We start from the raw sequence: 13745 nt of genomic DNA on the forward strand, positions 1-13745 counted from the left end.
CTAGGGAATGGTCCAATTCTGCAGGAAACAAGCAGCTACACATACTTTGAAGTTTTCTTCAGCTCTAGGCTGACCACAGGTGCTGCCTTCTTCCTAAGAAGGCTCTGGTCTGCTTGCTGCTTTACAGAGCAAAGCAAAACTTTGATCATTTCTCAAAAGCCTGCTCAATCACATCACAAGTACTGCTGACTGAAAGCGAGGCTGTCTCAGGCTTTCTCACCGCAGTGTGTCGCTTGCTGGGCTCTGCACTGTCTTACGCCCTTCATGGCTGGACAAACGTTTTGTTTTCAGCTTCAGACCCTGTGACAGAAGTCACAGCTAACAGCAACCCAGGAGCGCTGACCCAGGGCAGTCCCTCTTCACCGCTCCTGCCCACCACATCTGCACTTGCAGGACAGGCCTCAGCTGAACGGCAAATCTGCAGGACACTTCAACTTGAAAGCTGCAACCCGGGGTAAACCTTTACAGAGTCACAGCAAAAGGCCTTTACAAAGTGACACTAATACGCCACGCGCAAGAAGACGAGCCCTGGAGCTGACCTAGCCTGCTGAGTGAGGTCACTAGCCATGCTGAGGTAACGCGCTGTCACCGCGGCTGGTCGGGGCCGGCCTGGCGTTCCCGGGATAGCAGCCCGGCCTCCCAAGGCCCTCCGCAGCGGTCCCCGCAGGGCTCCCCGCCGCGCCCCTGAGGAGAGGCCGGGCGGGGCGGGGCGGGGCCGCGCAGCACCCGCCGCGCCCCTCCAGGCCCGCCTCGAGCAGCCGCCGAGCCCGCACAGGCTGCCTGGTGGCGCTTATCCCCGCCCCCTCCCATCACTCCACTCCCTCCACCCAATCAGGGCGCCGCGCTCCTCCGCAGCAGCGAACGGGAGGGTTCTCTCCTTCCTCCGGCTCGTGACGACACGCCGGTGACATGTCGAGAGGTCGCGTGATACGAGAAGGCGGCGAGCCACCTCCCACCGCCCTCGGTGGATGGCGCCGCCATTGGCTGCGCCGGGAAGCCGGCTGCGCTCTCATTGGCTGTCGGCATCGGCCGTTGGGCTGCCGGGCAGGCCGGCAGTGCCGCCGGCGGAGAAGGTGCAGGACTGCGACAGCGGGTGAGCGAGGGGCGCCGGGGCCGGGGCCGGCAGCGGGGGCTTTCGGCCGTCACCCGCTCCTAACGGCCGCGGAGCTCCGGGCGTGGCCCGGCGCTGTGGGGGCGGCCGTTGGCTCCTGGCCCGCGGCCCCCGCCGTGCCGAGGGGCCCTGACAGCCGCCCGCTGCCACCCGAACCAAGCGGGCGGTGGTGCGTGCGGAGGGGGTGGTGGTATCTTTTGCTTTCTCTGTTCAAAGCGCGCAGATTTAAATGAGCCGTGGTGTTGTTGACGTCCCTCATGTGGTGTCTCGTGCTGACGTGTGTGTCTGTGTAATAGATACCTACGCAAGAGGAAAGCAGATGGATCTCCTGCCGGATTCAGCACCCCTGGCGACGAAACTGCGGAACACTCTGATTCAGTACCACGGCATCCCAGACAGCGAATGGCGGGTGGCGAAGAAAACTGTGAGTGGTCGGGGTTGCTTCATGCGTGGGGCCCGATTTGTCTCGCAGTGAAGCTGTAGGTCACTTGGTGGGGGGAAGGAGCTTATTATGCCGTATAACGCGGGTGTGAAACGTTTGGCAAATTTCGACAGGACTTTCATACGAGAGGCCCTGTGAAACCACCCTTCTGGGATGACAGAATGTATTTTTCTTGTCTACAGACATATTCTGCATTCCTTCTAACCATTTTCAGGGAAATATCTCACAGAAGAATTCTACCAGGGTAGAATTACAGGCTTTTCTTAAAGCAAAATGTGAAATACTGTTAGCGCTTGCAGTGTTGCAAGGTGTTCACTTGTACTTTCAGCAAACCACCCACAGCCTTGAAGGTAGGCTGTGCCAGCCTCTGGAATCTCTTTTGTCTATAATGCTTGAACCTGTCATTCTTCAGCTTCCAAATGTCCTCCTCTTGAAAAGTATGATCATTCTCAATTCTTTCTGTCATATTGCTTGATGTTTCCATGGCCTTCAGGGCCTCTACATTAGCATAAGTTTCCTTCCATGAAAGGGAATGCAGTTCCTGCTTTCTCCAAGCAGTTGCCATGCCCTTCTGTTGAGCTGCTTGGCTTTTCTGAGTCCTGCTTCATCAAGCTAAATAGACTTCGGTGGTGCATCAGTTCTAGGCTGGGTGAATACTTTTTAGTCCTGGCCTGCATAGAAGGTAGAAATGCATTTTGGTATCTCAGTGTAGCAACGTGGTAGGACTAGTGTAGTAGTTTTCTGTCTTTGCCCTTTTGTTACAATGGTTTGGGTGGGTCTTGTATTTTTCTTTTCCTTTGTGAGCAGACATTGATAAGAGAGGGCCAAGTGTTCCGAATGTAACTTGATTATTTGCAGAATTAACAAATTCGCTGTCTTGAAAGAGAGGAACAGAGTATTCAAGCCTTTCAGTCTCACAAAACACCTGTACCACCTCTGCTCTGCTAGATGCTTATACCATCATTTTCCTTTAGGAAGTTACCTGAATCTCACTGTTTCAGATCACGTTACTGCCCAGATTTTACCCCTGTAAAGTCCAGTTGGACTCCCTTCCTCCCTTCCTCCCTTCCTCCCTTCCTCCCTTCCTCCCTTCCTCCCTTCCTCCCTTCCTCCCTTCCTCCCTTCCTCCCTTCCTCCCTTCCTCCCTTCCTCCCTTCCTCCCTTCCTCCCTTCCTCCCTTCCTCCCTTCCTCCCTTCCTCCCTTCCTCCCTTCCTCCCTTCCTCCCTTCCTTCCTCCCCTCCCTTCCTCCCTTCCTTCCTCCCCTCCCTTCCTCCCTTCCTTCCTCCCCTCCCTTCCTCCCTTCCTTCCTCCCTTCCTTCCTCCCCTCCCTTCCTCCCTTCCTTCCTCCCCTCCCTTCCTCCTTCCCCTCCCTCCCTCCTTCTTTGGTACTGTGCCATGTAAAAGACATTCAGAGCTTTAGTTGCCAAGGGGATGAATTTTGCCCCTAAATATCTTCAGAAGAAACAGTTCTGGATGCAGTACTTATGCTACCATTCCTTAGGACATTTGGTCCTTTGTCCTTGTGTGATCATGATTCCAAATAAAAAGGTGCCATATGGTACTCCTTTTGATATTGAAATTCAAAGATTTTGTATAGAGGTTCTATTTCATAGGTAGATAAAAATCAGAAGATACTGGTTTTTTGTTTTCTCTGGCTACCTTTAAAATTAATAGACTACTCCTTGCACAACACTTCTAGTCAGGCATCTAGGAGAGAAAGGTAACTTAAGCTTTCTTGTCTGCCACTGTCAGCACCCCCTTCACACATCTGATTGTTCATGTATTACAGGAGTGCAAGCAGAAGTTGTGTGGTCTTCCTGTCTGAATAGTGTCCAGATCATATCTTTCCAGCTGCCTTTTAATGGAAAGGCTTTACCTAGTAATGTGGTTCCATTATTCTATATGTTTTCATAGCAAACTGGCTTGGCCTGCCAAGCCCTATTTCTGTGCAGACTTCTAGCATTTCACAGTGAGAAGGCAATTGACTGATTTTTAAGAAAGAATGGAAGATTGAAGTAAAAGAAGTCTGATACAGCTGCTTCTCTTCTTAAGAAAAGTGTACAAAAGTGCCCAGGTTACTGAGCAGTTTGGGGTGAACCATAGTTAATGGTAAAGTCATTTGCTTTTCTTCAGAAAAAAATTCTGAACAGCTTGTAGTTGTATGGAAGTGACAACTAACATCGTATCTTCCTTTTTCTTTCAGAAAGATGCAACTGTGTGGCGTAAACCATCAGAGGAATTCAGTGGATACCTGTAAGTTTGCCTGCAGAACAGATACATTTTTAAGGTTCCACAGATGTGTTTTGTAGAATTTAGAAATTAAGGTTGTGGATTCTACAGCCCTCAGCCACACAGATTCTCCAGAGGAGAAGCTAAGTGGATCATCTAGTGGGCCTGCACCATTTCTTTTTAGTGTTACACTTCAATGCTTTAGCATTGCATGGTGTCTAGAACAACAAATAATGAAAACTGTAGAACACACCACAAAACTTCCATGGCTGAGGTGAGCAATAACATTTTAGAAACAGGCCTTTTAGAAAGATGGTCTGCAATCCACAGAATCAAGGCAGGTTCAGCAGGTCGGAAGTGTGATTGGGTGACAACCCAGTCAGTGCTTGGACTGTTATAGTGACTGTGCAACTGCACTAGAGTAAAATACCGAGCATGTAGTTCTAGGAAAGATGTGTGACATAAAAGCCCTTCCTGTGAGTTTCTGTCACTGGGTTCTGGTGGTGTCTGTAGGTTTAGGTAGAGAAATAGTTACTAGAAAACAGCACTCTGAAGAAATGAAAAGTCATGTGAAAACGTAGTGTTCTCAAAGACTGATGTGCTCTGTGGAAAAGTCGTGTTAAATCTGTAAGAGCTGATGACCCCAGACACGAAGAGTCTGCTGACCCTGTGCAGGGCCACAGGCCCACTGGCATCAGCAGGCTGTGTAACTTGAACTGCTGCCAAGAGGGCAGTGGGTGCTATGTGCAGATGAAGACTCCAGGGTTGTGTATACCCCTGGTGAAAAAAGGGCACTTTGAAGAACTTTCCAAACACCTACGTAGAAGCCACTGGCGTGTTCACATGGTCCTCCAGTTCTGAGTATACAGCTGAGATGGGCTCCAGCTAGGTAATTATGAACAAATATGGGTGAATTGCAAAAGTGAATAGATGAATGTTGCTTGACTAGTTACCTACTATTAATAAGATCAGATTAATGAATAAGAAGTATTTTGAAAATAATGGTACTGGTGGACTTTTCCCCTTCAGAAACTGGAGACCAAGTAACTCAAGTAAACAAAGTCTCTGGTGTCTATTAAAAATACTGATAACAAATGTTCTGTAATGTTTTATATCAAATTATTTTATTTGGTATTCTTATATGCCACCAAACCATAACGTAGTTTCTCGTTAGCTTGGTTCTACTCCTGTTACTTCTACTTTATGAAGAATGTTTTTCCCATTGTATTCCTGCTCTCCATTGCTTTTGCTTTTAAATTTACTTGTCCTTGTTGGACTCCCTTGCTCGCCCAGCAAGAAGAGCAAAATAACAAGTCGTTACAGAAATAAACATGATGATTTTTGTCTGAGGAAGGAGTTTTCCATTTACAAAATACAGATTGCCTCATAAGGACAAAGTTTCTCAGAATAACATTGCAGAGAAGAACAGATGCACCCATAGGTCTTGGTCTGTACTGTTTTTCTGATACAATTGTCCACTGACTGTAACTAGTATTATAGTAAGTGTGCTGTTGCAAATTAATGGAATATCTATAAAGAATTTCTCACTTTTAAATGTAAACATATGTTTTTCCAGCTACAAAGCTCAAGGAGTGGTGGAGGATGTTACTAACAGAATAGTGGATCATATTCGCCCTGGACCTTATAGGCTAGACTGGGACAGCTTAATGACTACAATGGACATCATGGAAACGTTTGAAGAGGTGAAGACTTGTTTAGGTTCTTAAGGGAAATCTGAATAGATGGATACATGTAAATAACAGTACAGCAAAGCACTCACTCCAGCAAATACTAACACTTTTGTGCCCATTTTCTGCTATGCATACATGCAGTGGGTGACCTCAGATGAGGCTTTCTGGCTTCACAGTCCTATTCTGAAGCCTGAAGTTCAGCTTTCCATCAATGCTAAAATTAAAGGAGTAAAACTTGGTTGGTCACAGTTCTCTCAGACGTGGGAGGTCTGGTAGCCTCTGATAAAATTCACATACAGAGAGTTACAGTGTGACATTCTGTCTGCCAAAGCCTTTTTATACAGCTTGCTTCTTCCATTCCACAACAAACAAAATTGTGCGTATTAATAACCCACACATACAGAAGCTGCAACCTCTCTGTTTTCTTGAAAGGCTGACTTCACTGTGTGGTAGGTCTTTGTGCTGCCTACCGCAGGTGCGGGGAGCCAAAATGGTTCATACTGAGGGGCAGGACTTGCTAAAGAAAGTTAGGTTTGAAGTGGGTTACAGAAGAGCTGGTAGCCTTCCTTTGATTACTGGGCACATTCAGTATGACTTCAAAACCCAGTGGACACCTGGCTTGAACATGGATTGGTTTTTGATCTGGCTCTTGAGGAAGATTTATATGGCAAGGTATTTTTGGTAATTATTCCCTAGAATTTATACAAACTCTATTGTCTTATAAGGAAGACTTTTTTGAAGAATTGTTTGCATTCTGTTTTATTAACTTGGTGGATTAAAAGTACTTGTCAGAGCATCTTAGTACTGAGAGAGGCCTCTTGCAATTTATTCATCGTCCTTTCGGACTTCCTAAATAATGCTTAAGCCACGTAAAAGCCACATAGCTTTCAGTTCCCAGGTGTGACACAGTTCCCTAGTTTTAGTTAGTTAAAGTTTAAAGGTGTCAGATATTCTCTGCCCCTGCAGCTCTCAATTGCAGACTGCAAGTCCTTACAGGCTTCCAGCATTTAGACTGAAAATGATACAGCCATTCGGACCTCACTGAAGTTGTTTGCACAACTTAGTTGACAAAGGCTGCAACCTTTGTGGAAAAGGCTAGCTGCCTAGAAGCTATAAATTTCCCCGTGTTCATTATACTAAGATAATTTTGTTTTCTTACCCTCCTTATTCTGTCACTCATCAAGAACTGCTGTGTGATGCGCTACACCACTGCTGGTCAGCTCTGGAACATCATAGCGCCAAGGGAGTTTGTTGATTTCTCTTACACTACAAGCTATGAAGATGGGCTTCTAACATGTGGTAGGGCACCGCTTACTTCTGCTTAAGTCTTATCTTGCAACAGCTGCTTGGCTTAAGATTTGATTCAAATTAAGTTTAATTCTGCAGTAAGCATTCAAAAATGGTTTAAGATGGTCTCCAACAAGGATTTAAAAGGGTTTTTAACGTTTTACAGATTTAAAGAAGTGTACGAGTTAGTGGTTTACCCATGACCCATCCCTGTGTGCCAAGTTCCACTTGTGTCATCTGTGAAACAGAAGTGGTAGAGGCAAGTTGAGCGCTCTGACTCAGCTCTTACAGGAAACTGGGTAGAGTAACAACTTGCTCAGCTTGTTAGTAAATGGGAGGAATGTCTTTTTAATGTCAGGATTTCTGTTTATCAAGCTCTGCTTGTCTGTGTGGATTTTGAATGAAGAGTAGACAACTTTCTTGCATGAAAGTACCCAGAAACTTGAAGTGTGTCTGTCACTTCTAAATTCCCCAAGCAGAAATGTGTACATTTTAAATTTACTGTACCTTTACTTTTTTTTTAATCTGTCTCAAATTAATTTCCTTTTTTTTTTTTTTCATTTGTTTTCCTTGATAGGTATAAGCCTAGACTATGGAAAGGTGAGACCTAACTTTGTCCGTGGATTCAATCATCCTTGCGGTTGGTTCTGCGTCCCTCTTAAGGGCTATCCTAGCCACAGTCTTTTGACAGGCTATATTCAGACTGAACTGCGAGGGATGCTACCACAATCTGCAGTAGACACTGCCATGTCTAGTACCCTGGCCAATTTCTACTCTGACCTCAAAAAGGCACTGAAAATGTAGACAGTGATTTAAAAACGCGTGCGTTTCTTGCAATCAAATTATATTGTTTAGCTTTGCATAGGTTAGCTACTGAGGTAAGAGGTGAGTAACATCATTCCTGAATGATACCTGAACCTTTATGTTGAGGAATCCAAACAACTTTATAAAGTACTTTTGATGTGATGCTTAGCATACATTCCTAATTCACGGTGCAAGATTCTGTTTCCTGCTCAGCACTCTTCAGCTGTGTGAGGAGTAGTCTGAATCTATAAACCCCTGGTGTCTTAGAGAGAATCTAACAAAAGGGGGGTGTGTGGGCTCGAAATATGCAGCATGAACTCAGCTACTCACCGACAGTGTTGAGAGTGGAGTGCTCACGATTTTGCTGGTGCAGGTCACTGTACAGGCAGCATCTCATTGAAGATGTGTTTTGTAATATATATATTTTTATATTTACTTCAAATTTTTGATTTATTTCGTTTGTACAGGTGCATCTGTAGTTTGTTTAAAAAAAATGATTTATCATGGGGATATTGCATAGCTAAGTTGTTGAATGATAGTTTTCCTAAGAAAGGTATTCGCTCTTGTTAGCAAAAATAAGTATTCATTATTGGCATTTCTTCAGTGTTGTAACTGTAACTTAATTAACTGTTGTGTATAACAGTCTCAGTGCATAGATAAAGAAATGCCCTTACAGCTGATCCAAAGCTCATTTAAGTCATCGGGTGTTCTTTCCATAGTTTTTAGTGGTCTTTTAATCACACAGTTGTCAAAATAGCAAATCTCCAATGGATTTTCTGTGATATTAGCACTTCTTAATAGTTTTTTACTTAAATTTGCATGTAATTGTGTATGTGGGTTTGTTTTTTTTTTTTCTTCCTTAACTGGAAGTCCTGGGATTACTAAAGCAACAGAAAGGACTGCTAACTTGCTTCAGGTATAGGCATTGGTGTAGACCCAACAGCACAGACTGTCAGTGTGCTGGTACAGTGCCCTGCAGTGTTCTGTGGTAATACCCCTAGACTGATCTTTGCCATAAATGAAATTAGTATTTTAAAACATGAGCAACTGAAGGCCAAAGCTCAAGCTGAAAAGTTGCTCAGATCTGCTGGAGGGTGGAGTGTCAAATTTTTCAGGTTATTTATCCACCCAGTGATGCTGACAGGTACATGGCAGGGGCTTTCAAAAGATTACTCTCTGTGCTGCTGGGAACCTGAATTCTCTTTAAAACCTGACATTAAGGTTTTGTTATGCATCATTTGCTCAGGTGAGGTTGTAAATATCCCTATTCTTTACCAGTGCTAGTAGAGACAAGTTTAGCTGTGTAGTAGTTATGGCAAGTACCTTGGAGCCCTAATATTTTGGAGCCAGTTGTATGTATACAATCCACGGACTGGTAATGAACCCTCAGAAAACAAAAAAAAATTAAGATGAAAATTGTTCCCCTGCAATATTGGCTCTTTTGACACTGGCCACTGTAGTTGAACTTTGAACAGTGAGAACTTTTCTTTCTCATTGCTCAAGCAAAGAGGTAGAAAAAAACATGACACCAAATATAGGGAGGGGTCTTCTAATGTGCTTCATGTATTAAGGCATTTAGTACTGTTTTTATTAAAACAATGGCATCAAACAGCCTTTGGTGTCTTCGTAGGCAGAAAATGTCAACTCCCTGTTGGGTTTGTGTATCCTGCAGTTCCCTTTAAACTCCTTGGTTACTCTTCCCATCTTTTTTTCTACCTTCCTTGTTTCCCTGACAGTTCTGGAAGCTCACAAGGTGCTCTTTCACCACCAAGGACACTAAGTGGGACCGTGTCAGCAGACATGCTTTTTCCTAAATGCTAGGGTCCACTTCTTTCTAGTACTGGTACAGAAGCAAGTATGAAAGCCCTGGCAATACTGCTCTGTGGGGTGAATGCTGACATGATTATAGAGGAAGCTGTGTGAAGTGTACCCTATTTATTCTTCCTAGTTACAAAGACTACATGTATAGTGAATCTGCATATTCATATCTTCTTTTTTTAGAACTGCTGGGACTGACTAATTGAGGGGTTGTGATACAGATGTATATAGAGAAGAATATTCCATTGCTCTGTAAAAAGCACAGAGGCACTTCAGTACTGGAGAAATGGGTCAAAAGGAGCACAAGACACTTAGAGGATGATGTTTGTACAACACTAGTTGCTGCAGAAAAGATTGAGATCCCTGTTCCAAACACACATTATAAGAGCTCTAACATCTCTAGAATATCTGTCCTTACTTAGTGTTCAGTGAAATGGCTTTTTATGCTTTCAGTGAAGATAGGCTGATGAAGCACAGAGCAGCTGAAGAAGGAACTTGTGTTTAAATGGAAGACAATCGCTGGTATATTTTAAGTGTGATGATGTTTTTAATAAAATTTCTGCATGCAGGTTTCCTTTTATCAGCAGAGTTGTTTTCAGTAACAGGCCTAGAAATTGAAAGGTTTTGTGAATGCAAGTAGCTTCTGAAAGCAAAGTAGGCCTTCTACTTTGCATTATAGTAATTTATTCCTTAAACACTGATTAAACTGGCTTTGTGCATTTTACAGATGTAGTCTATTGCTTCTGTTAGTGATTCTGAACATTCAGACAAATAACAGTAGAGACTACCAAAGACAGAACAGAGGCCGATTATTTTTTTTTAATCAATAAAAGAGCATAGTACAATTCTCCAGTTTTCAGATGATGAGAAATCACAGAAGGTGCTAACAAATTTGAATGATTTATTCTGGGAAATATCACACTTCTAAAAATATTTCTGATTTAGGAGTGCAATGATTGATGATGTATGCTGATTATGATGCTGAAGGATTGCATAGCAGATACCTTACAGTCTTTACTCCAAGCAGTTCAGCTATACAGTAATACAGAACTAGAAGAAATATGTCCAGTTTCATAGTGTGTTGCATTTATTTGAAACCATAGCTAAGGACTGAGAGGATCTTGAAGCAGAGCTGTTCTTTAACCAGAGTACATTCGGAACCAAGAAAGCCACAAAATCAAGTACTTATTTGATCAGAACCTCTTTTCCCGCCATGGCATTGTTTTCCTCCTAAGTTAGTGGACAATCTAAGCGGAGCCAAGACAGTAAAAACAGAAAAGCAGCTGAAAGGGTGAAGTGCAGGAGCTGATGTTTTACTTATTAGGAGGTAGTGGCAGACAAAGTAATTACCTAGTATAGATTTCTGTAATCCTCACAGCAGCTGAATTTTTGCAGGTTTGTGAGGTTCTCCAGTACTTGAGTTTTTCAGTTAAACTGGTATATAGTTACCTGAAAGTGACTTCTGAATGGGGTGTCCAAGAATAGCAGAGAACAGGTTTTGCTAGGGAAGTGGCATGTATATAGACACATCAAAATTATTTTTATATGACTAGTACTTTTTAAAAAAACCTTACTTTTTCAAGGGTTTAGGCAATTGACAGTCTAATCTGTGGCACTTTAACTAGGTGCTGTGTATGTGGATGGGAATAGTGGCTAAAGGTAAGGCAATTTTCATGTTTGCCTTCTCTTCCTCATTTAAAACCTCCAGCATTAAACGTTGCCTGTAGTTGTGCTCCTTATTTTACATATGCAGAAGACAGAGACTGGGCTAAGTTCAATTTGGGGGCAGTCCAAGGCACTCTACCACAGCCCACTGGGTGGTAGACCAGAACTTCAAATAGAGACTTTGGGAACAGCACAAGCCCTGATCTCAAATTTTATGAATTTATAAATGTGAAACATGATGAATTTACAAAACATGAAAAGAGTGTATAATTCCTCCAGTTCCTCCAGTGATCATAAATAACTAGAAATGTTTTGATGGTGTGAGCTGGTGATTCAACCTAGGATGTTCACTGCTGTAAAAGTAGCCATAATTCTAGTGAAAGCAGCCAAGTTGTTCAGAAAGTCAAAGTCAGTCTGTCTTAACAGTGTTTTTAACTAACTGTGTTCAGCACTTAAGAGATTGTATTTATATTTTTAATGGAACTGCAGAATAAATTAAAACATGGATTCCAACAGACTCATGATGTAGCTTTTTCAATACTTGTGCAGGCAGATGTAGCATTCAGTTGCTTTTGGGGCAGTTATGTCTGATGATGTAGTTCATCTTCAGCTGCATGGTGATCTCTAATGCTGTCACTTCATCTCCTTAAATTTGAAAGCCAAAAGTCTTATTTTTACTTAGAAACTTGATTTTGGCCAAGGAAGGGGCACAACTCCAATTTATGCTAAATTGAAATCTCTTGAAAACTGTACAAATAGGATTTTGTCAAATCTTAAATTCTAAAAATAGATACAGTTTTTTGTAATGACCCCATGATTGCTGTGGAAGGACTTCATTATTTTGTCTTAGTATTACTTAACTTTTAGCATGTTTAAGAAATGGTTTATTAACCATAGAGATACAGCTCTTGTAGGGCATGTATCATGCTGCCCAATGCAAAGTTGGGTAGGAGTAGGTACAGAGGCCACTTGGGCTCTTCAGAAAATGACGAAGGACATTAGAGCTACTTAAAAAAACAGTGAGTTTTAAACCAATTTCCTGGTGAAAAAGCATATGAAGATGGGAGAGATTATAACAAATCTATGCTAAATATTAAATGTTCTCTAGGAAGTAATATATCCTGAAGTCCTAGAACATATTTTGTAATACATTCTGCCTTTCCCAGTCTTCACTGAGCTATGCTGGTGACTCAGTTTTACAGTACAGGTAGGGACTGATTATTGAGGGGTTAACATTTCTCGGGATTGTGCCACTAGCAGGGAGAAAACATGCACAGATGATAATAGCATGTGACAGGAGACAGATGTGCACATTTCACAGCTTGACCCACACAGTAAGAGATGTCACTTCTGGGTTCAGGTGGCCCAAATCCCAACACATTTAGCAGAACTGTCTCTTCCAAAGTCTCTTTGGAAGTCTCTTCTTTAAAATTTCTCTTTCAGTGAGTCAAGTCAGACTACCTAATGATCCTCAAAAACATTTCTGATACAGGCAACATAGACAGAGCTATTAGAAGATCAGTTACTGCCCGAAGTGTGATCAGAAACGGATCTTGCTCAGGCCTTCTGTGGACCAGTTTGGCTGCACCCTGGGGTGCATTTCCTGTACCTGGGCCTGCTGACCTGCCTGCCAGCACAGACTTGCTCTGAGGCAGGTTGTGACCCTGGAGAGCAAATTACTATCCTAAGTAAGATTCCCTGACTTGCTCAGGGTGTCAGTCTGAGTGCTGCCTTTAATTTAAATTCCAGTCAGACAGCAGTACGGCTAGCATGTTGGTGTTACTAATTCAAGCACCAAGGCTCACTGGGGATGCAGGACAATCCTCAAGGGGGTGCATCTGAGCAGCTGCAAATGTAAGTACTTTTGTTATTTGGGTACCATAAAACCCCTCTTCGGCTATATGCCTAACAGGATTTCTAGCTTGTCACAATTTGGGGGAAGCAGGAAAGAAATCGCAGCATGCCTGTTCACTGGAGCATGAGGACTGTCCCCACAAACCAGCATCTCTTATGCACACAGGATCAAGCATGAAGCCCATACGCACAGCCTTCTCTCCTGTATTTCATCATCTCCCTGTCTGAACCAATCAGGATAATTTAAAAGACAGTGAAAACATGAATATCTATCTAGAAACACAGCCCATCAGAGTTGAGACAGTGAAAGTTTTCCAAGACAGCAGGTGCAGAAATCTTTACAAGAAAACCATTGCACATTGAGGAGTTAGTCACCCTTAGCTGGGCCAGGCTCGTGCTGTGCTGTGCATGTTCCCTGTCTGCACGATAAACTTACCCAGCTCACGAGAGCAGAGGAGCCCACAGGCAGCTACTGCGAAGTACCAGCGATTACACCACCTGCGTGGCCTTCCCTGTATCTGACAGTGCAGCAAGAAGTTCTCTTGTGGACGTCCTTCCTGGTTCATAGTAGAAATGACAAGGAGTTTGATGAATGAAATGATTGTTTTAAGAAGAACCTGTAATAGCTCAAATAACAAAAAATGTCGTAACCTTTCCCCAGGCAGGATCTGCACAGCATGCTGTGCCAGAGGCCTGTTTGATGCCTCACAAGTCAGGGTTCCCAACATTTGAAGGGATGCAAAATTATATATACTACCTTCTCTTTCTTGATTGTGTTAGCTCTAATAAATAGCACTTTAAATGATGCTTTGCAGTGGCTGATTGCCTTTTTACTGGGATCAT

The 13745-nt window shown here is 43.3% G+C and overlaps 1 protein-coding gene across 1 annotated transcript; it reads left to right on the top strand.

Annotated features, from left to right (window-relative positions):
• Positions 1-1430: 1430 nt before the first annotated feature.
• On the top strand, positions 1431-13498 carry STARD4 (StAR related lipid transfer domain containing 4). The gene is made up of 7 exons (XM_009953290.2): positions 1431-1535; positions 3758-3807; positions 5360-5486; positions 6659-6773; positions 7339-7361; positions 11009-11042; positions 13428-13498. Exons 1-7 carry the CDS (start codon positions 1431-1433, stop codon positions 13496-13498), a joined length of 525 nt encoding a protein of 174 aa, XP_009951592.2.
• The last annotated feature ends 247 nt before the right edge of the window (positions 13499-13745 follow it).

Source organism: Leptosomus discolor, chromosome Z (assembly GCF_034619465.1).
Source record: "Leptosomus discolor isolate bLepDis1 chromosome Z, bLepDis1.hap2, whole genome shotgun sequence".
Taxonomy (NCBI): Eukaryota; Metazoa; Chordata; class Aves; order Leptosomiformes; family Leptosomidae; genus Leptosomus; species Leptosomus discolor.

Excerpts from the sequence above, each read along its gene's own strand:
- STARD4 (XM_009953290.2), top strand. The coding sequence starts at position 1,431 with ATGGATCTCCTGCCGGATTCAGCACCCCTGGCGACGAAACTGCGGAAC. Across the intron at positions 5,487-6,658 it reads TCATGGAAACGTTTGAAGAG|AACTGCTGTGTGATGCGCTA; the intron begins GTGAAGACTTGT and ends TCACTCATCAAG. Across the intron at positions 7,362-11,008 it reads TAAGCCTAGACTATGGAAAG|GTGCTGTGTATGTGGATGGG; the intron begins GTGAGACCTAAC and ends CACTTTAACTAG.